Source organism: Carettochelys insculpta, chromosome 4, assembly GCF_033958435.1.
Source record: "Carettochelys insculpta isolate YL-2023 chromosome 4, ASM3395843v1, whole genome shotgun sequence".
Taxonomy (NCBI): Eukaryota; Metazoa; Chordata; order Testudines; family Carettochelyidae; genus Carettochelys; species Carettochelys insculpta.
This window is the reverse complement of record NC_134140.1, coordinates 108,409,580-108,437,085: the sequence shown is the minus strand read 5'-3', so window position 1 is coordinate 108,437,085 and position 27,506 is coordinate 108,409,580. Positions and strand designations below refer to the sequence as shown.

The 27,506-nt window shown below is 41.8% G+C and overlaps 1 protein-coding gene across 1 annotated transcript; it reads right to left on the bottom strand.

Moving 5' to 3' along the window:
- Positions 1–134: 134 nt before the first annotated feature.
- Positions 135–27,506, bottom strand: CFI (complement factor I). Its single transcript, XM_074991974.1, has 13 exons — positions 27,068–27,506; positions 24,475–24,790; positions 23,444–23,597; positions 22,377–22,558; positions 21,138–21,248; positions 15,691–15,804; positions 13,894–13,923; positions 9,319–9,354; positions 6,756–6,859; positions 5,962–6,068; positions 3,440–3,717; positions 1,257–1,358; positions 135–544 (listed from the first exon to the last, which is right to left on the bottom strand). The coding sequence occupies exons 1-13, from the start codon at positions 27,128–27,130 to the stop codon at positions 327–329; spliced, it is 1,815 nt and encodes a 604-aa protein (XP_074848075.1). The 5' UTR covers positions 27,131–27,506; the 3' UTR covers positions 135–326.

Sequence of the window (27,506 nt, the reverse complement as noted above, 5' to 3'; positions counted from 1 at the left end):
TAATTTCCCTATAGTAAGCATGCAGTTAATAGGGAATCTTGCAGTGAACTAATTTCAGTATAACATACTTTCAACAAATATAATTACATTAATAGAACACTAACACTATTTTCAAAAATTTGCTAATTAAATTCGCTAACTTTAGAAAATGCTGTTAGTGTTCTATAAATGTAATGATTTTTGTTGGAAGTGTTTTATACTGACATTAGTTCACTGCAGGAGTCACTAAGTATGTAATAAAACTGCTGATCTTAAGCTAAAACTAATCTTCATTTTTGTGTGTATGTGTGTGAGTGGTGAGAAAGAAGTAGTTAGTTCTCACAGCTTCATACATTATACAGAGAAATAAGGGACCTTCCAACATGACGGCTAATCCAATCAAAGTAGCTGGCTACTTTTGTGTAAACTCCAGGGTATCCTGGAACCCCACAGTTTTCACCCCAGCTCACAATACCCCACACATATGCCTGATCATTTGAATCTGTACAGACCAAGGGTCCTCCTGAGTCACCTTTACAAGCATCTACGGAACCATCAAAGGTACCTAAGGCAAAAGAAACAAAAAACAAAAAAGGCACATTTGTTACATGCATTTTTTCCTATTGTGAAGACTGCAGTTCTTTTCTAAAATCATAGATGGCAAAATTCTCCTGAGTTACACTAATGTCTAGTAATTTCAAGAAGTTTTATACCAGAGTATCAGCAAAATTCAGGTCATCGTATTTTATCTCATTTCAAAAGTAATCCACAGAAAATGTACCAAAATAAGAACCAAACATACTTTTTAATTGAGTATATAGTGCTTCTGAAGTATATATAAAGTGTGAAGAATGTGAAAATATAATAATGCAGAGCCATTGCCATAGTACCAGTATATTACATGCACTTAACTACCTTGCTGAGTCAGGGCCAAAGACTGGAAAGGCCAGATCTATGGGGAGTAGCTTAAATCTACACACAATCTAACACACAACTGGATGCCAAAATTTGCACACGTAATTGCATGTAATCATAATGGCATTTGCAAACAGCTGTGTAGCTGTACATGCAAATAGGTCCTAAATGTTTGCATGCTTTTACAGCAGATCTAGTAAGAGTATTTTGGCTCCTTACTGCTTTGCTAAGAGCTTTGCCATGGTATAGTTTACATATTTCATGGTGAAAAGAGAGCACTCGGTGGTAGGACTTCAGGTATTTGGGAAGTTTGGCTTGATGACACCAGAAAGAAATAGTGTAGTAGTGATGAAATTACTTGCCTGCACATTCCATTTCTTTAAAAAAACGTTCTTTATAGATATCCGAACAGTTTGGAAATAAATGTATGTTGCCCCAATGAAGAACAATTTGTTTGGTATAACCTAAGAAAGAAATGAATTTTTGAATTTGAAATACATTTTAGATACATTGTCATAAATAAAGTTTCATACTAGCTTTCCTAACTCACTATAACCTATTCTGTTATATACAATGCATACTTTAAATGCATGCTTACTTTCTCCTTGTATGTAGCATAAGTGCATCAGCCAGATAAAAGCAGTACTGTTCAACTACAGATTCACACAGCAATTACATTTTCTGACATACTTAATTGCAGTTCTTGATCCCTCCATAGTTTGTTTTCTCATTTCCTGATGGTGTTTGCAATTTATAGACTACTACATAGTATGACAAATGGTGGTCAAATGGTGCTTGTATTTTCTGTGAAGAAAGGAAATCTTAATCTCATTTAAGGGAGGACATTAGTTGTGTCTGAGAATAGTAGAATTATTTATGAAGGAAATACTGCATTCTTGTTCAATGTCATCCCATTTTTATGCTTTCCATTCTAGCTCTTCAGCTTGGCTTCTTAAATGCACCAGCATCATAAATCTTCATGGTCTCATTTGGAGTAAACAAATGTTGTGATAGGTTGGAGTATTTAGACAGACTCACCAGGCCTCTGAGCAGAGCTGGTGGGCCATGGGTAGCTCCATGCCTTTGGAGAGGGCGGGGTCTCAAGTGAAAGAGGCAGGGTTGGGGCTGCCCTCCCATAGGCATTCCTCAGTCCCACCTAGAGTACATGGCAGCTATCCCAGGTAGACCAGAGTGCTGCTCTGGCCTCAAGCAGTGATTTAAAGAGCCAGGGATCTGGCTTCCACTGCAGCCACAGTAGGAGCAACAACATCTGGGACTCTCAAGCCTTTTGAATTGAACTTTGTGGCAGTTTCCCCTTTTATCCTGCTCCCACCTCAGCCCCTCGTTGGCTGGCACGAGTATTTTCAATATTTAATTATTTTGCCAAGGGACTAGCAATTTCTCTTTCCTCGTCCTCCCATCTTTCCTATCTTTATTTCCCCTTCCTGTCAATCTCTCTTATATGGTCCCTTTTCTTTTTTCTCTTCACCAGAGAAGGGCTGCTAGATGACAGTCACATCATTTCTTGTGGGCAAACTAAAATGTGTTTGTGGGACAACAAAAACAACAAAAATAAAAGTAAAATCTCACCTCCTTAATCACAAGCCACTTCTGATCAAAATGGAAATTGATTTTCTAAGCGTAATGTTATTAGAGTGTAATACAGTATATTATAGCAGTTTTAAATGTAGCTTCCATTCCAGCCTTTTAATTCACCATATACTATTAAGCAATTGTTGTAATTCATGAGTGAAATGATCATTTCATCTCTTTGGCAAAAAGAGAGCTCGTTAAAAAACGTCCCTTCTTTTTATACTCTTTGGAGGACTGAAATGAAGGGCTGCACCTGGCTGGACTTCAAGAAAAGTGATGAACAGAAGGATGCAAGCTTTTCAGAATCCTTTCTTTCGACACATGTTCAGGTCTTTACCCTATGCAGGTCGGAAAATACACCATTCATCTGTGCAAACTAATCAGGATGCAGAATTTTATGTACTCTATTCCTTGATCATTCCCCTCTCACATCACTGCCAGAGCTTGGCTGCCTTGCTTGGCTTTCATTACACCACATATTTTGCCCTATTTCTCTTTCCCTTCTGTCCCATTCAGCTTTGCTCTTCCTTTACGTATGCCACCCTTTCACTCCAACAATAATAGCTTCCTTTTCATGTCAATCATGAGTGCCTTCCCCTCTCCAGACTAATCATAAAATTATATTTTATGTTATAAATAAAACACATGGAGTTTTTTGTTTTAGGATGAAGGGGCTTTTGAAGTCAGTGGGGTCCCGAAACCATCACTTTCAAATCACGCACGGCTGCCGTTATGCTAATGAGGTGCTGCATATTCACATCATTGCCTCATTAGCATCTTCTGAAATGCCTCTTTAACATGCCCCCTCTGAGAGGGGACATGTGTAGACACAGGCTTTGGGATTCAGACTGTGTCTTTCAGAGGGTTTGCACAGTACTCAGCAGGGAGATGAGCGCTTGTACACTATCATAATATCTATCTATATATAATTAATTATAATAAAATCAAATACCCTCTGCCAGTCCCCAGCCAGAAACCTTGCACTGATGTCCAGATCTGAACTGATATTCTGACCAAGGAACACAGGCTGGGATGCTGTAGGCGAGTGAACATTGTTTTCCTTTCCGATTACTTTTCATCTCCAGCAAAGCAACGTCATTCTGATAGTTTGAGGCATTGTAGTTTTCATGGATTATCACTCGGTTTAATTGAAAAGTATCTATCTCTCGATTATAGTGGATTACATGTAATATTCCAGACCATATGCGATACTGATTAACTCGACTCATTCTGTAAAAGAAACATCAATTGTACTTTGTTAATAAATACTAGCACAAATATGAATTCTAGCGTATGGTAAGCATTATGTCATTTAGCAGCTCATCAGTATTTCTGTAGAACAATAGTTAATACCACATAGTAAGTATTATTCTTACTCTGCTCAGGGCTTTCTGAATTGCATCAAATGCAGGGGCAGATGCTATACTGAAGGGGTGCATTCAGGGAATAGTTATTTTACCCCCACAAGTACTGTGACAGATTACAACCTGCCCTCTACTGCATGTTCTGCATCCAACGTGCACAACTGGGATTTCTCTATCACTAAAAAAAAAACATAACATTTTTTTCTGTTACTAATCCAAACCCAAATATCCCACCTTCTCTAACTCTTCTCCTATAACAAAGCAAGGAGTCCTGTAGCACCTTAAAGACTAGCAATTTTATTTATGAGGTCATGAGCTTTCATGAGAAAGATCCACTTCTTCAGATTCTGGGGCAGAACAGAGAGAGAACTAAGGAATCAGCCAAAATGTAAAAAGTAAGGAGTGTGGCGGGGAGGGAAGAAAGAAAGAAAGAAAACAAAGTAAATTAAGTGGGATGTCTGCCATACCTACAAATATCAAAGGAAAGGAAATTGTCCTTGTAATGAGTAAATTACCCCGCTGAGATTGTTCTTCTGCTATAGCTCTGTTTTCCTCTATCACCTATGCATTGTGTGACTTAGGGGAGACAGGAAAGTTGTCTTAATGCATTTATAAATGTTATAGCCATACAGCCCATGAGAGCTCAGTCTCAGAGAAGGGTCAGACAAATGATCCAAAAACCATCACCAATCACATCAACCAAAGACATAGTTCTTCTTATCTTTGCATCTTTTAGTAATAAATATATATCAGCATGGCACTTCTTTAGCTCTTAGTAAACAACATTTTAAACAAATCAATTATGCATTTAGGCTGAACAAATGACACAAGTGGATTTAAAAGTACATTTGGATGTTTGTGTGGCACCTTTAAAGCCTTCTTGCAACCTCTCCGATATTCTAATGCACAACCTGCCAGTAAAGTTGAACAGTGACAAAATAAAGCCCACGTTTGCCCTCTGCTGTTTTTCTGCCAGTAGGGGAGAGTTTTGATTCAAGGAACTTCCTGTTCCTTTTTCAATCAAGTGTAGAGGCAAGTTACTGTTTTTCCCTCGCCCCAATTCATTCCACACCCCTGTGAAAAGAAGTGTGAAATTGAGCTCCCAGGACATGAGATGGCCTGAGGAGATGTTCCACAGAAAATCTGTGGAGCACATACTCCCCTGCATATCTCACCTACTGATTCACCCTCCAGTGGCAGAGTACTATTGCTACTTAGCTACAGGAAAGTGATTCCTGGGGTGAGTCTGTGCTGCTCTTCAAAGATGCAGCACTGAACTAGAGCCCAGAGAGAGTATGGCATTATGGTGGCTTTAATACTAGCGGGAGCTGGAGGTGAGACCACTTGGGCTGCAGCTCCTTGATTTTGGAATTCCCTACCTCAAGAATACAGACCTAACAGGACAACTTTCAGGACAAATTGTAAGATCCGTCCTTTTGCCAGAGCTTTTCCATAACACATAACAGAAAGAAAAATGCAGGCAAACCTCCTCAGCTGTTTGCCCTTGAAACAGGAGAAACAAAGCTAAATTGCAGAGAATCTGGAGGCTGTTCTACCTGCAGGCAAACAGTGATGGAGCAGGCAGACTAGCCTGAAGATTTTCTTTATCTCCACTTATCTCATTTTGCTCCTGAAAAGGAGAAGAGAATTCAGCTTTATAAGACCACTCATTATGGGATTCCTTGATACCGTAGCAGTCTCTGCTATATAAATGCCTAGATAAATAGTATGAGAAAGTAGGAAAGGATTTTCAGACATTAAGGAGGACCAGATCTGGAAATCTTTTCTGATAGAGTCTGAACATGCTAGAAATGGAGATGTGGAAGCTGAAGGTGTCTGATATGATGATATGAATGGGGCTGAATCTACCCAAAAATGACATTAAGAATTTCGGAGCTGAGAACTGAGATTAATGTACAGACTCTCTCCTTCTGGTTTTTAATTGTTTCGTTATAGTAATTTTTGGATAACTGACTTGTGTGATTCAGTGTATTTTTCCATAAGCAATCAGACTCCGGAAAAAAAAAAGGCAAATGAGAAATACAAGAACCTATAAAATGTCTTCTCTACTTTGCAAAAAGCAAATCCTTTGTAGGATGGTTGTTTTTACCTGACACAATGTGCAGCAGTCAGAATCCAACAGCCACCGATATAAATTCCTCCACAGTTAATGGAACCACTTCCTTCTCTAATTGCCACTTGCCAAGGGAATTCACCCTATAAAAGATTTTTGTATGGTTCATGTGATAGGATCTGACCTTATACACTCAAATATAATATATGACTATCACTAGGCATATTACTTGAGTTTTAATTCTGCTTTGGCAGGATACTCTTTCTAGGTAGAGTATTTCGCTAAATTATTTGCTCCAGTTTCTGCTGGTGCACCTTCACTATACTCCCATTCTGTAGTGCTGCATTGTGTTACTCCAACATACAGCAGCTGGGGATTTTGCATCTCTTTCAAATGATGCAGTATAAAACTCCTACAGTTATTCAAAATACTGCTGTGCAACTCAATTAGTTTTACAGCTAGTATCTTTTTTCTATTATCTTCAAAACAGGGAAATATGAGATTTTTGCATTTTTTAAAAGAGCAAATTGGAGCCTATACCATGACACAGACTGAGCTTTCTTTGAATGTATAAAGTTTCTAGTCAAGTTTTGACTATAGCTTTTCCTAACACCTTTGGGTGAGTCTACACTTCAAGCTAGCAGTGTGAGTCCCAGCTCAAGGCATGCTCTCACTAGCTCCGAAAATGGTAATCTGACAAATTGATTAGATTTGTGCATTTAAGATGCTTTAAGACAATACTTCCAGTGGCACATCAGTGTGCTCAAAAGCTGAAGACAACAAGGCATATACACATATACACATTTCAGACTAGGTCATGTTTCTTGTACCTTTCCAGCAGTGTTTCCTCCTATGATTCGCTTCCGTCGAGTTAGTGTGTGGTTTGTAATACCACATGTTAACTGAGGCAACAAGGTCTTTATTCTTCTTCTTTCTTTAACAAAAAGGAAAGAGCATGCCATTTAAGGAACTCATAAATTTTTCTCAAAATGAAATTTTCTTTAAAAACCCTTGATTTCTATGACCATTCAGGACAATGTTCCCTCTAATATTTTCCATCCATGTGCAGAAAAATTATGTTATGTGTGCTGAGGCAATAGGGTTATTTTATATTTAGGTGACACAGTTGTGTGTGAAATGCTTCCTTTAGCCTGCTTAATGGGGGTATTTGGCCCATATGAAGTTTGTCTCTTGGACTTGATTCTTCAAGTTTTACTCCAGGTATTCATTGAAATCAGTGAGGATTTTGCCTAAATAAGGGTTAAAATCAGTATACTTTCATTAAAGATGCTATAGCATAACAACAGAAGTGTTGGAAATCAAGATTAAATGGCTTGTTGACAAGGTTCTTTGCACAGTTTATAATGAAGTGTATAAAAATAAAAAGACATCAAAATATTTATCTTGCATTTTAAACTTTGCATATGAACATTCTGGGAATAAAATACAAAAACATCAATATATACCAAATTCTCTCGCATACACATACACACAGATAAAGATATCCAAGTAGTTCCCACACTTGCACAACATTGAGTAGGGAAATACTTATTGTACTGACATTCCTGAAATGACTGTAAATATAAATAAACAAATACAAAAATGATTTATCTGGAACTTCTGGCCTTAGCTTCTGTTAACGTAAGGCATAAACACAATAACCTCAGTATAGTTTCAACATGCCGGTTTGCTGTACGTTGTTCCAGTAAGAACGTTTCCAACTCTGCCATTTGCTGATTTTGCAGAAAGCAGTCATTAACTAGATGTTTGGACAGATTTGGAAAAGTCTATCTGCCTTGTCTATTTTTTTTTCTAATGGATGAATAAAATACTGTTAATTTCTTATTTAACATCATGAATCATAGAATGGGAAGGGACCTCAAGAAGTCATCTAGTCCAGTCCCCTGCTTTCATGGCAGGACTATTTTTATCTAGACTATCTCTAACAGGTATAGGTGAGTATGTTTAATACCTCTGCCAATAAGAAACACTGTCTGTTCTGTAGGTTCCATGCATAACATGAATGTGAAGCTTCAACCTGACTAGACTATTTCACCACAAGAAAGCCCACAGCCAAAAGATGGATAAAGACGAGTCAGTGGACAAGATACTGCAGAACAGTTTATCAAACCAAAATGGAATTAAAGATAGGTATATTTGAATAAATTCTAAAATACATAAATTTAAGTTTAATAGCTAGAAGGATGTGATCCCCATTTCCCACTTCTACAAGTTCAAGCTTCATATTGTGATCCAAGCACTTAGGTTCTGTTTTCTATGGTTACTCTCTTATTTCTTATATGTCACTTCCCAACTGCACCAAATGCTAATCTGTCCTGTTCTCCAAAAAACACCTTTGTGCTTTTCTCTGCCCTGCCTCTGAAATTTGAAATACTGTCCCTCAACAAATTTGTAAAGACACAATTATCTCCTTTAAACCATTCCTAAAAGCTTACTGCAGTGTCAGTTTACTGGAAATCAGCTGCCTGATATGCTATGTCTACACTTGCATTCCTCTTTCGAATGAAGAGTGCAAATGAGGGAAATTGAAAATGCAAATAAGGCACTGAATTACACAGCTTGTGCTCCATTTGCATAATCTCTTTTCAGAAGAGGTTCTTTCAAAATTAAAAAAGCAATGTAGACAGGGCTCTTTTGAAAATAAACCCCATCTCAGAAGAATCCTTCCTTAACCAAAATAGGAAGAAGGGTTCTCTCGAAGATGGGGCCTATTTTTGAAAGAGCCTTGTCTACACTGCTTTTTTACTTTTGAAAGAACCTCTTCTGAAAAGAGATTATGCAAAAGAGCTATGTAATTCACTGCCTTATTTGCATTTTCAATTTCCCTCATTTGAATTCCTCTTTCAAAAGAGGAATGCAAGTATAGACCTAGTTATAATGACCAGCTCACAAGCAAAACTCCTTCCCAACGCCTCAGTGTTTTAAATAATTTGGTACGATCAAGTTGTGCATACAGCTTACTCTGTCTAACCACATAAACTCTCACTGTATTTCCTTCTTCCTTGCCTGTTACACTCATTGGTCTTAACAATGTGTCTGTCAACTCTTCAGATGTGTTTTATATGCATTTGTACAGTACCTGGAACAATGGGATACTCATTCCTCTGAGGAAACCATAATGAAACCAATATGGTTCAGATCCTCAAAGGCACTCAGGAATCAAATTCTCTTTGACTTCCATGGAGATAGATGCCCACAGACCTTTGTGGATCTACCTTTCTGATATAAACTGAATTTACCATCACTTAAATATATCTAGTACAATTGGCCTGAAATTTCTTATGGATGATCTTCCACTTGAGGAGAATTTGGGGAAAGGTCATCCCACGACATGGCATTGAGGTAGGAAAAAACAGTTGTAATCTAACTTACCTGCATCCATATTGGTATTTGAGATGTCTTTTTGTTCTGTAATAAAATAATAGACTAACATAGCTTAGTGTTTATAAACATTTTAAATTATACTGTCACTTAAACATGTGTTTGTATTAAAAAGGTAGTCTTTTTTTAAAAAAAGAAAGAAAGAAAATGCATTGTTCCACACATTATTAGAATTACTCTTCATCCCAGTACTTAATAGATATTTCTCTAAATTAAGTCTTCACATGACATGACACTCTTTGCATTTCTCTGCTTAAAAGTAGCATGCAAATAACAAAAGGTCTAATTTATATGTGTGCACTAAATACACCACAACTCAAGAGTAGAGGGGCATGCTGCACCTAAAGAATTACATGATAATATTTTCCTCCCTGTCTTTTTCATTTCCTTCAAGTAATATCCTCCTCCACTATGAACCCCCCGATTGTATGAATCCCCAAAATTTCATCATCCTGTGATATCTGTTTTAGGAAGCTCTGCAGTATTTAGGAAGCTCTGAAGTAGTATGTGGTGAGGTTATTGTAAGGTCCAACTGTGTAAGTGTGTACACTGAGAAGTTCATTTATCTAGCCTGCAAACAGAACTGAAACAGTGACAATAAACTGGATGTTTTCCAGTGATTAAGTCTTGCTGCCTCCTGTATGAAATCCGTATCTTGCTAATGGATGCAAAAATGTCTCAGGCAGGCAGACAAGAGGCAATCTATATATGTGGTAAGTACCAAACACTGAGCATAAAGTACTTTGTGTGAAATGTCCTAATCTCACAGACATGTGGCCTTCCTTCAATTGCTCATTATGTCACAGGGAAGAACTAGGAGAAATAGAAGTGGGTGGCAACTTGGGCTGCAGCAATCATCAGATGATGGCTTTTAGGATCCTGACAAAAGGAAGAAAGGTGAGCAGTAAAATACAAACTCTTGATTTCAGAAGAGCAGACTGTGACTCTCTCAGAGAACTGACGGGCAGGATCCCTTGGGAAGCTAATACAAAGTGGAAAGTTGCTTAGGAGAACTGAAGTATTTTAAAGAAGCCTCATTGAAGAAACAGAAGCAAACCATCCTGATGTGCAATAAGAAAAACAAATATGGTAGGCACTCAGGCTGCGTTACCAGGGAAATACTTGGTGAACTTAAACACAGAAAGGCTGTGCATAATAACTGGAAACTTGGACAAACGACTAAGGAGGAGTATAAATATATTGCTGGAGAATACAGGGGTGTAATCAGGAAGGCGAAAGCACAGCTGGAACTGCAGCTAGTGAAGGTGAAGGACAACAAGAAGGGTTTCTACAGGCATGTTAACAATAAGAGGGTGATCAGAGCAGGTGTGGGGCCATTACTGGATGACGGAGATAACCTGGTGATAGATGAAGTGGGAAAAGCAGAAGTACTCAATGCTTTATTTCCCTCTGTCTTCCCGGACAATGCAGTTTGGGAAGGAGTCAGGCAGCCCTCAGTGGGGAAAGAACAGGTTAAGGGCTATTTAGAAAAGCTAGACATATATAAATCCATGGTCTGGATTTAGTGCATCCAAGGGTACTGAGGGAATTGGCAAACGTCATTGCACAGCCATTGGCCATTATCTTTGAAAATTTGTGGTGCTCAGGAGATGTCCCAGATGATTGGAAAAAGGCAAATGTAGTGCTCATCTGTAAAAACGAAAAGAAGAACAATCCAGGGAACTATAGACTGGTCAGCTTTACCTCAATCCCCAGAAAAATTGTGTAGGGGAGCCCCAAGGAATCCATTTTGAAGCACTTGGAAGAGGGGAAAGTGATTAAGAGTAGTCAACATGGATTCACCAATGGCAAGTCATGCCTGGCCAATCTGATTAGCTTCTATGGTGAGGTAACTAGCTGTGTGGACACTAGGAAGTCAATGGATGTGATATACCTTGACTTTAGCAAAGATTTAATAGTCTCACACAATATTGTTGCCCATAAGTTAAGGAAGTATGGATTGGATACCTGGACTGTAAGGTGGATAGAAAGCTGTCTAGACATTTGGGCCTGATGGGTAGTGGTCAATGGCTCAATGTCTGGTTGGCAGTTGGTTTCAGTTCTAGGGCTGGTATTGTTCAACATCTTTATTAATGACCTGGATAGGGGGATAGATTACACCCTCAGCAAATTTGCAGATGACACTTAGCTAGGGGGACAGGTAAAAGGTGGAAGCTTAGGGATAGGGTCCAGAGTGACCTAGATAAATTGGAGGATTGGGCCAAAAGTAGTCTGATGAGGTTCAACAAGAACAAGTGCAGAGTCCTGCACTTGGGACGGAAGAATCCAAAGTATTGTTACAGGCTGGGGAGCCACTGGCTAATTAGCCATGCATCAGAAAAGGACCTGGGGGTTGCAGTGGATGAGAGGCTGGGTATAAGTCAACATTGTGCCCTTGTAGTCAAGAAGGGTAATGGCATATTGGGTGTATTAGGAGGAGCATCGCCACCAGATCTAGAGAAGTTATTATTCTCTATTTGGCATGAGTGAGGCTACATCTGGAGTACTGTGTCCAGTTCTTGGTTCCCCAGTATAGAAAAGATGTAGATGCATTGGAGTGAGTCCAGTGGAGGGCAACAAAAATTATTACGGGGCTGGAGCACATGACGTATGAGGAGAGGCTGAGGATTTGGGCTTATTTAGTTTGCAGAAGAGAAGAGTGAGGGGTGATTTGACAGCAGCCTTCAACTTCCTGAAAGGGAGCTCTAAAGAGGATGGACACAGGCTGTTCTCAGTAGAGAAGAACAGCAGAACAAAGACCAATGGTATCAAGTTACAGAGGGAGAGGTGTAGATTGCATATTAGGAAAAAATATTTCACCAGGACAATGGTGAAGCTCTGGAATGCATTATCTTGAGAGGTGGTGGAATCTCCATCCCTAGAGGTTTTCAAGTCCTCACTTGACAAAGTCCTGGCTGGGATGATTGAGTTAGGGTTGGCAGGGGGATGGACTTGAAGACCTCCTGAGGTCCTTTCCACCCCTAGAATTCTATGATTCTAAATTTGAAAAGCTGTGCTGTATGCACTTTGGCAATGTCATCAGTAGTAGGGGTAGCAGTAAGCCTCTTCCATTGACGACCATTTGCCAATGTATCCTGTCCTGGTTGATCTCTTCCCATTCTGACCAGGTGTATCCCATCTTTTTAGTGTCTGCCTTCAGGTTTCTATACCTGGTGCTTTTTGGGCATCCTCTTTTCCTTTTTCCTTGTGGGTTCCAACTTAAGGCTTCCTTGTGATATTGGTGGTTGGTTTTCTGAGTGCATGTCCTATCCATCGCAATCTTCACATCCTGATTTCTTCTTTGGCAGGAAGTTGGTGAATCAGTTGCCCCAGGCCTTGGTTGTTGTTTGTGTATGGCCAGTGGATTCCGAGGATTTTACAGAGGCAGTTATTGATAAACATCTCAGACACTATACTCTCACACTCCTCATTGACACACAAAGTGGTACATGTCCCGATTGTACCTCTTGCTGTCTGTGGGACCATCCCAGAGATTACTGCATTTGTGGGATTGAGACAGCTCTGGGAATTTTATTACATCAGTGTTTCCCAAATGGTGTTCCGCAGAACCTCAGGGTTCTGCGAAGTGAAAATCACAGTTCTGCAAGAAAATTCCATTTGAATAGCTGACTCCCCTGCGGCTCCCCACCCTGAAACAGTAGAGCTAAATTTAATTGGCTTAATGGCTGGCAGGGAGGCAGGAGGTATGCAGCCATTAAACCAACTGAATTTAGTTCCATTATTTCAGAGGCAGCAGGGCAGGGAGGTGCAGAGAACCCCCTCACTCACCCAGATACCTGAGTACACCCCTCCGGTGGGTGTGACTTGGCTCACCCCCGCCAGCAGAAGACCTCCATGCCAGCAATCCTTCTGGGGGGAATACATGGCTGCTTGGCATAGACTCCCTATCCAGTGCCATGGATGGATTAGTCCCAGGGGCAAGTTTGGGGCTGAGGCGGGTTTGTCCTGGGGATGGGGTGGACATGTTTAGGGCTGAGAGGGGTTAAGCCTGGGGATGGGGGGCCAGGTCTGTGGGATGGAAAGTAAAGGTTGGGGATAGGGTGGCAGGTTTGGGGCTGCAGACTGAGCTGGGTAAAACCTGGAGATGAGGGGCGAGTTTGGGGGCCAAGGGGAGTAGAGCCTGGGAATGGTGTTCTGGAAAATTCTTTTGAGATTAAAAGGGTTCCGTGGCCAAATAAAATTGGGAAACACTGCTTTATATGATGCTTGGTGTGATGCCACCAGTCATGGTCACTTTGCCTGGCACAACAGTGCTCAGTAGCCTGTGTGTGCTTGATGATGATAGAGTTCTCTGCAAAATGCCTCCTTTAGCCTGGTGAGAGGAGGGTATCTAGGTCATAATGAAGTAAATGTTCCATATTGTACTTGAAGCTTCAGGCTTTATCCAAACGCAACACACTTTGAAATGGATGGGAATTTTGATTATTGGGACTTCCATTTGCAGGTCTTACACCCCAGTAGCTAATGTAAATGCTAATTAATGTGAAGAACTATGCGCAGTAGCAGTCTATTAATATATAAAAATAAAGGCTTCAAAATATTTACCTTTACTTTTATCCTCAGTAGAAGTACGTGCTGGGAATAAAACACAGAAATATGAATGTATATGACATTTTTGCTCTCCTTTTGACACACGTGCACAAATGCTCTCATATTTGTACTGCTTAGCACTGAGAAATATTTATTATACAGGCTGATTGAAATACCTGTGAATTCATATCTCTCTCGCACACACACAAAACATTTACCCGATGATACTGATTTTTGCTTTTTATCTTCTCGGAATAAAGCACAAAAACAGCAGCACAATTTGAACACACTTCTTTGTGTAGTGTTGCTACAACACAGAGTTTTCAATTTGTGCACTTTGCTGAATTTGCAGAAAATAGACAATAAGGAGAGGTTTCACAACCTTGGAAAAGCATTTTTAATTTTAACGGTGAGAATAAAACACAAACTCATCAACATATGTCAAGTTCTTGCTCACTTTTGATATGCATGCACAAATGCTCTGATGTGTTTGTGCAGTGCACAGAACAATGGGATGTTCAATCTTCTGTGGAAATCATTACAGTATAAATAATTATGGCCCAGCTCCTGAAAGTATTTAGGGACCGAACTCCTCTTGATTTCCATGGAGACAGATGCCCAAATACCTTTGAGGACTGATCATCTCTCCTTTTCTTCATAACCCTCTTTGTTTTTTCTTCCATGGTACTCCTGTAACATCCTCCCTCAACTAATTTGTAATACTACTACTATTTGCCTTAAATCCTCCCCAGAGCTCCACTTCTACTGCAGTTTACTAGAAATCAGCCAGTTTATGCTGGCTGGATTACATGTAGAATACTCTTCTTCTTACCCTAGTGCATTAAAGTAAGACAGAATCATCAAGTTGTGCATAAAGCTATTCCATAATCTTCCTGTTGGCTTCATTTTATATCTGTCTTTCTTGTTGTCCATCAAACCAAGTTGCAGACTTCTCACCTGCAGCCCACCATGCAGAGCTGTTGCAGTGAGAGAGGACTGGAGTAGTCCTCTCTCCCTGAGGCAGCTTGCGTACTGAAACTGTCATCCCCAGATCAATGATTTAAATGAAGCATGTACATTATCATGTTATTTTCCAAAAATCATAATTTAATTGAATTAATTAATTTGAACAACTGCAGGTAAATCATCTAATGAATACACAAACGTAGGATTAGCAGCTAGAGGGATGTGTTCCCCATTCTCCATTCCTTCAAGTTCAAACTTCTTTTTCTCACCATCCAAACACTTACATTCATCCTCTATTCTTATGCTTTCTTATCTCTTCTTGTGCCCATTCCCGAACGCTTCATCTGCTTTGATTGTTCATCTGTCCTCTTAAAAGCATAGGGCTGTAAGGCTATGTCTACACTACGGAGTTATTTCAAAATAAGGTATTTCAAAACAGCTATTTCAAAATATCTTATTTTGAAACAACACAGCTTCACATAAAGGCTACATTTACACTAGAAGCATCTGTCAACAGAAATTACTCTCTTACCAAAGAGATGGTTCAACAAAACTGTCGACAGATCTCGTTTACACATAAAAGCAGATCGATATTTTGATCTGTTCTGTAGACAAAAGGGCCCCCTGGAGCATCTAAATGGTAAAGCTCTGCATCTTAATTTATTTATTAATGAAGCTATTGTAAGCATCACTATTTCTCGAGCATGGAGCTGCCCCCCCCCAAAATATATTGCCCATGGGCCCGGGGAAGCTGTCGACCCCCTTGCATATTTAAAAAAATAGAAAGTCTTTATTCTGTAATTTAAACTGACTAGAACAAAGAAGAGACATCCAAAAAAGTTTAACCTCCACAGCGAGCTGGGGATTCATCCTCTCCTGCGAGGCAGTCTATTTCCTTGTTACAGAGGTACTTGTTTGGAATACACACATCCGAGTTACAGTGGAAACTGTTACTGCATTCTGCAACAAAAAGAGAAAAGTCAGTTTGTGCAGAATGGAATCAAATGATTTACCAGTCTTGCCATTGTAGAAAACCTAATTTAACATCACTGCAATGCAGCACAATTATGACAGAAGTAAAATGTTCATAAATAGGTAATGGAACCAAACATAAAGCATGCTATAAATAAAACAAAACTGATACCATTAATGATGGTGACCTCCCGTTTTCCAGCTTTAAAGCAGAGTTTCCACTTTCCATGCTTTCACCCTTTTAATGAAATAGTTAACAATTTTTTGAGCACGACTCATTACCATTTTTTTCCAGAACTTTTGCCCATACCAAAACCAAGCCAAACACCCACTCACCTTTCGGTCTTGTTAGTGTGCTTAATGCTGTCAATGGGAATTTAGAGTGGTTTATGTCTCCAAGATTAGGGACAACAAGTAGGAGTATAAAGTTAGTCTTCTTGTCCATATTTAGGCACCTTAATGAACACAAATTCTATTGTTTGCAATACTTTTGAAAATTCTCCTGGGAAATACAGGATTAGGAATTCAACTTTAGACTCCTATTGTGAAAATATTGATCATGACCCTTTATTACAGTCAGGCACTGCTCTAAATCCTGTAAATTCAGGATTTTTTTTTAATTTAATGGAAAATATGAAAGCTCCTTAACACAAGTGCAAGGCACAAGGAAGACAGCATTTAACATCAGTAGTCTTTGGATCAGGGCCAGATTGAAGAAAGACAGTACTAAGCACATGAACAAGCACTCCTTCAAGTAAATCTTTTCATGCACAACCTTTGGGGTCAAGAAATCTCTATCTCCAATAATCCATAGTTTAGCAACCTCTTTGAACTTTAAAAACTTGATTTCAGTAATGCAAATATAATCTAAATACCATGTGAAAAGATGAGATTTTTTGTTAATCACACTTAAAAAAATCTGATTTTTATTTACACTTTCCTTGTAAATATTATGTATGTTCTAAGAGCGTCAGGACAGGGACCTTGCTTTACACATTGATAAGCACAATTCAGGTGCTACAATAAAAATAAAAAAGTAACAACTGAGACTGTCAAATACTTCTAAAAATCCATGTATATATCATTTGACTGTGTTTGACCCCCTGTTTTGTTCACTTGCTGTGAATATTCATGGACATGCACTTCCTGGCAGAACAATCGCCAAAACAGCAAAATCAGCATTATTCAGGGAAAGAGAATTTTGAATTCGTAATCACGCTTCTGGCTTCTGAAATCAAATGTCTAAAATATGTACATTGTCAGATTACATAACCTGTCTTTGTTCTCTGTTCCCTGTTCCCAGTCACAACAGGAGGAATTTTAAATATTGAACACAATGGCTATGTCTACACGTGAAGCCAACATCGAAATAGCTTATTTCGACGTAGCAACATCGAAATAGGCTATTTCGATGAATAACGTCTACACGTCCTCCAGGGCTGGCAACGTCGATGTTCAACTTCAATGTTGCGCGGCACCACATCGAAATAGGCGCTGCGAGGGAACGTCTACACGCCAAAGTAGCACACATCGAAATAAGGGTGCCAGGCACAGCTGCAGACAAGGTCACAGGGCGGACTCAACAGCAAGCCGCTCCCTTAAAGGGCCCTTTCCAGACACAGTTGCACTAAACAACACAAGATACACAGAGCCGACAACTGGTTGCAGACCCCGTGCCTGCAGCATGGATCCCCAGCTGCCGCAGCAGCAGCCAGAAGCCCTGGGCTAAGGGCTGCTGCCCATGGTGACCATAGAGCCCCGCAGGGGCTGGAGAGAGAGCATCTCTCAACCCCCCAGCTGATGTCTGCCATGGAGGACCCGGCAATTTTGACGTTGCGGGACGCGGATCGTCTACACGGTCCCTACTTCGACGTTGAACGTCGAAGTAGGGCGCTATTCCGATCCCCTCATGAGGTTAGCGACTTCGACGTCTCGCCGCCTAACGTCGAAGTTAACTTCGAAATAGCGCCCGACGTGTGTAGCCGCGACAGGCGCTATTTCGAAGTTAGTGCCGCTACTTCGAAGTAGCGTGCACGTGTAGACACAGCTAATGACTGTTCAGGAACAAGCTACAAGAAAAGAATATTATTCTGTGAATAATTTTTATAAGTAACTTTGATAAAATCTTAATTGGTTTTGTGGCCAATTTGCTAACAGAAATAAAGATATAAACTTGTTGAATTATTTATTATTTGGCCATCTCTAATAATCAATTTTCAGGCCAACTTGCCACATTTTTGGTTTGGTTTATGAATTTGATATTAAATTTTACCTGTTCCCTAAAAACCTTGAAGCTGTGTCTACATATGCATGAAACATCAAAATATGTGGCTCTCTTTCAAAAGAATGGGAGGAGCATCTACACATGCAACACGTTCTTTTGAAAGAAAATCGAAAGAACGGGGAGCAGATGTCAAAATTCAAACCCCAATCCCATATCTGGAAGATCGTCCCCTTTCAAAAAATTAAATCGGAAGAGTCTACATGTAGACGCTCCACAGTCCACTTTGTCGAAAGAGGGGCCTGCCATGGCAGCAGTCAGCTGGAGTGCAGGGCTGCTCCAGCCAGCAGCAGCGGGGCTCTACGATCCCTGTATCCAGCTGCCTTAAAGCAGCATGGATGCAGGAACCCCATGGGAGGAAGCAGAGAGCATGCTACAAGCAGCCCCAGCATGAGCTCCAGCAGCACACCCTCTGCACAGCCCCAGAGCAGCAGCAGGCAATGGTGGCCAGTAGCCAGACCCCACAGGAGCAGCGGCACCCCACCCCCACAAGCGTTCCCAGGGCTCCCAGGGTTCCGGGGGTGAGGAAGAAAACAGGCCCCCTCCTGGACCGAGGGGGAGCTTTTTGGGTTGAGGAAGGAGGAGGATGTCCTCCACAAAATGGGGGTGAACCAGCAAAATGCCACAGCATTCACCCGCCTGGCCGGGGGCCTCCTCATGAGGGGCCACCCGGAGTGTACTGCTGACCAACTATGCTCCAAAGTTAAAAAACTTTGCCAGGGCTATGCCCATGCCTGGGACCAGTCTGGCCACTCTGGGGCAGCCCCAGCCACCTGCCCCTATTTCTGGGAGCTACGGGTCGTCTTGGGACCCTGGGACAGCTCCCCACCCCCACCCCCACAGCAGTTCTGGATACATCAGCAGAAAAGCCGCAGCCGCAGGAGGCCTAGGGCACCACTGAGTGGTCGAGTGAGGAGGGGGACCTGACCATCTACATCCCCTCTTGCTCATCCAGTTGTATGTATGTTTTAGGTGTGCATAAATGTATATTTTCCACACACCCCCTTGTGCCGTGCTCCTCGGGGAGGGATGGTGGGTGGCGGATGTGCAGGTGTGGTGGTGGTGGGGCGCAAATATGCATAGGGGATGTGTGTGGATGTCGGTCACAGGCAGCCATCTGCGAAGGCCTGCCTGAGGGCCTTCTTAATGCAGAGGCTGTCCTGGTGGGCCTGGCAGATGCGGATGGCCCCTTGCTGCTTGTACCTGGTGCTGGCCCCATTGGCCTTTCCGGACATAGGCATCCCCCTTGCCGTCCACAGTGTTGTGGAGGATGCAATAGGCACCCACCACCTGGGGCAGATGGAGGACTCTGACCTCCAGCTTTGTGTGCAGACACCTCCACTGCCCCTTAAGGCACCTGACGGCCTGCTCCATGATGTCATGGGCGTGGTTGAGGCCCTGGTTGAATGCAGCCCAGGTGGGGGTGAGGTCACCTGTGTACGACCACAGGAGCCATGGCTGGAGGGGGTAGGCCACATCTGCCACCATGTAGAGAGGCATGGTAATGTCCCCTCGCACTGAGGTCGGATGCTGGGGGACGAATGTGCCAGCCCCCATGCGCTGGCAGAGCCCCGAGTTTCTGGACATGGGGGTGTGGTGGGTGTGGCTGGCCCAGCCCACATAGATGTCCATAAACCTGCCTGTAGCATCCACCAGGGCCTGGAGGACCACTGACTGGTAGCTGTTCCTGTTTATGTACTGGCTGGGGCTGTGTGTCAGGGCATGCATGAGGATGTGCGTGCCATCCAAAGCGTCAGAGCAATTTGGGAAGCCCAGGTCCTCGAAGCCCGTGACAGCAGCAACTGGATCCCCCAGGCAGACGACTGTGCAGTAACATCGTGTTGATGGCTTTGACAACCTATGTGGGGGGACATGTGCTCCCATGGGGGCATTGCGTGTTGTCTCCCACCTCCCCTGCCCACCTGTCTGCCCCCTGCCCATCCCCACCTGCCTCCTGCCTGCCCCTTGGCCCCTGCCCCACCTGCCTCTGCCCCCTGCCTGCCTGGCCCCTGCCGCCAAGGGTTCTCCTTTCCCCGGTACCGCCACCCACCCATGGGGGGGCATGTGAACCGGGTCTGACTTACCTCCATGAGTACGGCCCCGATGGTGGCCTTGCCCACCCCAAACTGTAGTCCTATGGGGCAGTAGGAGTCCAGGATGGCCAGTTTCCAGATGGCAATTGTGACCTATTTCTCCAGGGTGAGAGCGGGCCTCATGCAGGTGTCCTGGTGCCAGTGTGTAGGGGTGAGCCAGTGGTAGGTCTCGTCGAAGGTCTGCCTCGACACGCGGAAGTTCCACAGCCACCTCTCCTCATTCCACTCCCCCAGCAGTCAGTGCTCCCATCAGTCAGTGCTGCTGGTGTGGGTCCAGAGGCATAGTGGCACCCTGGGGGGCCTGGCTGTGTCCTGGGCTGGGGAACCCTATGGCTCTGGAGGGCTGCTCAGCCCCCTGAGCAGCGCTGGGGCAGCTGCGGTGACGGTGCACAGCAATGCCTGGAGGTTCTCTAAGATGGGGCGTCCTCATGCAGGGGTTGCTCCTGAGACTCCATCCTGGAGCATGAGTGAGCTCCGCCAGGCTGGGGACAGCCAGGCAGCACTCAGCTCATGAGGAATGGATGGGGGTGAGAGGGGTCCTTTAAGGGAGTGGCTGGCTGTGCTCCAGAAGGGCTTGTCGGCCATGAGACCCTTGTCCACAGCGTTTTCTGCCTCTCTTCTTTTGAAGGAGTGCTTGGACCTGTCAATCCACTTTTAATGTGCAGTCGCTCCCTTTTGAAAGCCGTGCTTTCAACCGCCCCCTTTCGATTTTCGCCCTTTCGAAGGGGTGGTCATGTGTAGACCCAGCTTTATTCTCTTTGTCCTAATACTCCACATGCTTCTAGATGTTAACTAGTACCTAACTTTGCTTGCTTAATTATATTGAACCTGTAATATTGTTACCTTAGATAGCTGAAAGACTTTTTCCTCAATGGGATTGAAATGGACTGATCATGCGTTGTAACTTTAAGCATTTAACTATGAGACACTGTAGAAGAGAGCATTACCTTTACAACACAGTTCATCACTTAGGTCTCCACAGTCATTGATTCCATTACAGGTTTCAGTCAAAGGAATGCATTTCTGATTGACACAACGGAATTCGTTTTGTGTACATTCTGCAAAGCAGTATGAGAAACAAAGTTATTTAACTTTCTACATTATCAGAAGCAGGAGGAAAATTGTTTTTGTTTTTTTTTTGGGCCTGATCAAGTTAATAGTAATCTTTTAATTGACTTCATTGAGCTTTGCATCAGACCCACAACATGACCTTTTCTTTTCCCCATCTGACTTCCAGCAACTTGGCAAACAGGATCTTCACTTCTCTTTAAGTACTAAGATGACAATGCCATTTTGGACTCATTGCTAGATGTTTATGTGAGAAATGTGGCTTACACTCTTCTGGAAGAATATCATCATATTTTATTGTCTCACAGACAGAAAAGATCTGTAGCCCTTCTTCGATTGGCTACATCTCCCAGAGCAGCCTAGGAAAGCCCCATTATTGTCAATTTCATTATATAAAATACAAAGCTTTGAAATGCTTTAAACAAAAGCATGGTTTAATTGCAGAAATGAAATGCCTTTGAGAGCAATGATACAAGGTCCTGAGCACATTGCAGCAGCACTAGCAATTCACTTGTTCAGGCTCTTGGCTGGTACCAGGCTACTGGTTTCTTAAATATTCTGAATTGCATTACACAGTCATCCTGGACAGAGCAGTGGCTAGAAGGATGCCACTGTCCGCCCCTCCAGCTGACCAAGGAAAGACAACAATTACTAGAGGTGGCACAAGTTCCTCTAGAGAAGGATTTTAAGAAACACTCCATCAGCAAGAGCAGTTCTTAGGGTTGAAGGGGGAATGGAGTTGAAGTCACAACATCTTGCCATATTTTTCCTTCTGAAAATTTTAACTCAAATATTTGATGACAGAAGATGGCATGATTTCCTTGTTAAACTGACTAAAGGATGAACATTATTTTGAAGACTATAAACATGTAACTACAGTTAGAAGTGGCAGTGCTTGTGGTACTATATGCGATAAGCTAGACTGCAACTTCCTAATTGGATGTCTGAGGCAAAGAGATTTTAAAAAAATCTATCAGGGATGGTGTTTAGTGCTGCTGTGAGGGCAGGGGACTGAACTCGATGACCTCTCAAGGTCCTTTCCAGGTCTAAAGATGTAATGTTTAAACTGAAGAACCTAAGTAGGGTGTTTAGAAAAGAGACACACATATTTTACCAACCTCTCTCTTTTTCAGGGCATACAACACTTGCAAATTTCTTGCTACTATTAACAGTTGGTGTCTTGGTTAAAGTACATTCCGCCAGGCTAGTCTCTAGCCCTCTGCAAGTAGCATGAAGACACTGAGATGAAGTTAAAGCAGATTCTGGGACTTCAAATGTCTCATTGTGATGTTCAGCACCCCTATGAAGGTGGAAATAAAAATATCAAAATCTGTTATTGTTGCACAGAGAATTATCTATATTTATTTACTATGTAGCAGTGACTTGATTTCCCTGCTGTACCATGAAGGGAAAGGTGTTTAGGATATAGCTGGGAAACATGAACACACACCAATATAGAATGTTCGTAACTCCTGTTGATTTCAGTGGGAATTAGACACCTAAATATCTGGGTTTCTGCACAACCACAGGGGTCTGCCCATCTGTAACAACTTGTAGGATCAGACCTTTATTGGTGGCTAGAGTCTCACGATCCAAAATTTTGGGACCAGATTGCATGATGTTAAGCCCCTTCAATTCTCATTAAAGGTTTGTGGTGTTGCGGACATTCTTGGACCATAACCTTAATAAGAATTAGTTAGCTGTCTAATCTTTTTGACCAATAGAACTACAACAACAGAGATGTCTTTCTAAACATCCTGCAGCTTTGCTCTAGTTCCAGATTAGATTACCCTTTAAACACAGATCTAATAAGATTAGATATATCTTGTTTGTATTGTTATACTTACTTTATTGGTGCCCTATCGAGCATGCAAGAAATCTGCTTCAAGTAAACGTTGCAGAAAATCTTGTCACAGCCACATCAGGGATGTGTGCTTTATCTATGATCGTGTGTGCTGTTCTCTAAGGAGTTAAACTGCAGGACAGGGAACTGACCACCAGTCTCAGAAGTGGTGCTGGGGGCTCCAGCAAGATGTTTAGACGTCACACGTTTAGATTGTCACTTGCCCCTTTGTGACCATCATAGAGGAGTGTAAGTCTGGCCCCTTACATGCTTCTGCCTGGATAACCCAGATCATGAATCATAAACATAATCATTATCTTTGAACCCCCTCCAAACGCTTACATGTTAAAACCAAGATGTGTGCAGACAACATTTGCTTCATTCATACTCCATTCATCGTTACATATGAATAACTTCTCATTTTGATCCACAAGCTTCACTTGAATAAGACCCTCTGATGATGAATTTGCGTAGTCCAAAGAAACTTCAAATGTTTCTAAAACAATTAGTGCAAAAGTATATCAGATGAAAGATAACCATGGCAATAAAGATGTAATCTGACATGTTTTAGTTAGCTAGAGGACCATTTATCATGAGTGTGTCCAAGTTTCCAGTGGTCCCATATGGTTTAGTTACTGCCACCAGTCCTGGCTCTCAGTGTTCTGTGCTGTTATTTAACTTTAATTTAGCCCTAAATTTCTTCTAAGAGCCCAGTAAGCAGTGGAAGTAATGGTAATACTGCTAGACAATACTGACCTCCCATGGTCTGGAAGATTCTCTCATTCAGCACTGGTCAGGTCCCAAGTGTGCAGGAGTAGATAGGTTCAACCTGTACTACTATTTCTGACTTTTCAGCTGACTGATTCTGTGACTTTCGGCCAGTCACTTCCTCTCAATATATCACAGTTTCTTCTTTCAGTAAAATGGGGATAATCATACCCACCTTTGTAAAGTGCTTTGAGATCTATAGAGGAAATTTTCCACTAAAACGCTGACTCTTAGCATTGATGAAATATTAAAACTTATGGGACTTCTGATAACACAGCAATGACACCTTGAGGCAATGCCCAGATGGGATGGTGCTCCCACTAAGTTAATAATAAAAATCTAGTTGTCTACAGTGGAATCAGGACTGGGCTGTCAGGAACAGAAAGGAATGGAGGTAGAGGGGCCTGTGAAGTTTTTTATTTTATTTTTTTTTTATATTTTTTTATATCAACAAATACTACCTACTTTCAATTCTTCTTTTGATGCTTCACATGTATAAAGAAACATTTACTAGTAAATGGCCAGGCTGTCTGAGAGTAAAAAGTTAAGCATTCCCCCTGCCACCACAGTGGCTGGTGAAGTTATGGAAAAAGATATTTTAATACCTGAAATTATGCAGCTTTTTTTACTCTGAAACTTCTCATGTGTGTGCTGGCATTCATAGGCTTTTAACTGACAATAATTATGAAATGTCCTTCCAGTGGTAGCACACACAAAGCTGATATTCTTTGGGCATTGGTAGGGAAGCTTGCACAAACAATTTCCTTCAACACATTTCTCCCATGCGTCACAGAAAACTTTCTTACAAGAGTTATGAGTGTACTTATGATTTAAGCATTCTTTTATCAGGAATGTCTCTTGCTGAACTGGCTGATCTTGCTCAGCTAGCTCTTCATCTTCGCTGCCACTGGGCTGCAAAGCCTGAAATCAAAAATCAAGTTAAGAAGCAAATCAGTCGATATATAGGGCACAGTCCAGTGTTCACTGAAAGTTTTGGGAAGCTCCTCTATTGATTCCAATTGGGTCGTAGATCAGGTGCAGCACTAGCTTATTCCTTGTATTTTACTGTCTATTTTTGTGAAACAATAGAGTGTTTCGCTTCCACTGTTTGTAGTTCAGGTTGAACCTCTCTAGTCCAGCACTCTCTTGTCCAGCAACATCCAGAGTATAGCATGATTTTAATTAGCCAGATGTCCGCTTATTATGGTGTGAACAAGTTTCCCATGGTCCCATAAAGTTTGTTTACAGCCCCCAGTCCTGGCCCTCAATATTATGTGCTATTATTTAGTTTCAATTTACCCCGAAATGCTCAGTAAGCAGAGGAAGTGTTGGTAATGCTGCTAGACAATATTGCCCTCTCGTGGTTCCACATATTCTTTTGTTCGACACTGGTCAGGTCCTGAGGGTGCCACACTAGAGAGGTTCAACCTGTAGTATCCTTGGTCCTTTCTTATTTTTCTAGAGTTTGATTGTTCTTCCTCTCTTTTGTTTTGGACCTTTCATGCAGGGTGAGCTCTGATCTTTCTGATTTCCTTCAAACGGTTCTTGACTTTTCAGCACAGCAGATTTTAGAATTTTAAACAAATGTCTTAACAAACTCAAATATTGGTTTTGTAGAAAAAGGTTGGACCTCTATATTCCAGACTTCCCTCATCCAACAATATCTGGTCTGGCATCCCTGTGGGTGCTTGTGTGCTGGAGCATTCATGGGGAAAAGCTGTCCCCTGACTCCACTTGGCAAGTCCTCCCCTGCTCTTCCAGAGCATCATTTGTAGCATTCAAGCTCAGGGAGGGAGGAGGAAGGGCGTAAACAGGGGGATGCTCAGGAGATGAGGCAGGGTGGCTGGGGAGCCCTGGGGTTGGGGGCCAGAAGCCCAGCCCTATGGCCAGTGGTGGGCAGGGAGCAGAAGCGTAGCCAGGAAACTGTGGTGCTTAGTGCACTGCCACAGGGCTGCCTTCATGGCTTCCAACCATGGGGCTCCATAGCCACCCTGCCTCTTTCTCCCAAACATCCCCCCAGTCCCCACTCAGTCAATGCTGGCCCCTCTGGGGTGTCAGAGTGAAGCCTTGCAGCCGGCAGCAGCATAGGAGTCAGCATTGACCTCCCCTGGTGTGGCAAATTCCCTGGTTTGGGACCAGTCAAGTTCTGGGGGTGCTAGACCAGGGAAGTATAGTCAGTCTATAGTGAGATTTAGAGGAAATTGTAATTAAAAGCCTGCAGCTGCATGCTTAGAAACAGTTTTTACTGGCCTTCCTTGATTGATTTTAAAACTCAGATGCCCATATGTTAAAAAGCCATAAGTAAGAAAGAAACGTGAGTCTACGTTTAACTTTTTTTGGCTTGGTTTAGGTCCACTGAAGTGGCAATTATTTATAACAACCCCTTGGAAACTTGAAAATGCAAAACCACACCAATTTCACTGCAGAGTGCTTTTATGTGCTTGTTATTATTTCAGGAAAAAGAACATGGAAATATAGACACACAGACGCAGACACAGACACACGCACACACACGCACACAAAAGCCAAAGGTACTATCAACCTTGAATGTGTCCATTAGATCAATACAATTCAAGTCTAAGGTACTAAAAGTGAAACCCTGACCCCACTGAAGCTGATGAATGTTTTATTATTGACTTCATAGGGTCCAGGATTTCATCCAAACATGTTACCCTGTTTTGTAATTGTGTTATATACTTCCTGTTACTCTCAAGCCAGTAATTAATTCAGTTCAATTAAATGTCCATAAATTAATTAAATTCAATTAATTATGCCTATAATTATGACCAAACTAAGAGCAAATCCTGCAGTCCTTATTCTGGCATACCTCCTTTTACTCCATTAGAAGTTTTGTCTGAGTGTAAACTGACTGCAGACTGCAAGATTTGATTCTCTGGGGTCCCAAACCTGCAACTGACTCATAATAGGCAGATCCTGGGTCCCCTGCAGAGTACCTTTCTGGATTGGACCTGGGACTATAACTGTAATAATTTTTCTCTAATCCACCTTTTTCAGAAGCATACTGATATGTATTTCCAATTACAGCAATTATATGAAAAAATGCATGTCACATTTCAAGTATTCACGTTTGGATTAAAATAATTGCATGGATGCTACTAAAGGAAAATATTTTCACAACTATTATTTAAGGAAAATGTATAGAGGAATCATCTTATTTAAAATTAAGTAAATTCTTACCTTTAATTCACAAATACGCAAGAAGGAGCATGAAAAAACCAAGAGAACTAGTAATACTTTCATGATGAAGAGTTTTTGTCTATCTTGCTAGAGGAATTTCTTGTTGTCTGATTCTTTGTAGCCTTATGTATTTGTCTGTGATTAAATTTTAACCATTAGTAAAATATTTAAAACGGTTTACAAATACGGAGCAGGAACCTCCACAAATACAGATAATTTTGAGCTTCTCATAAAATCCTCCCTCAGTCTAACATGTTTTACTGTTGCTGCAATGCAAGATAACAAAAGTAAAGTCTTTAAAGTAAATGATTAAAAGGCAGATCCCATTAAGCACCCACTTTTCCATGCTCTAATTCACAATCATTGGCCCCACTGCTCACTTTTGCCAAAGACTACCACTGAAATGCTCAGGCTGCTTCTGTTGCTCCCATACTAGTTG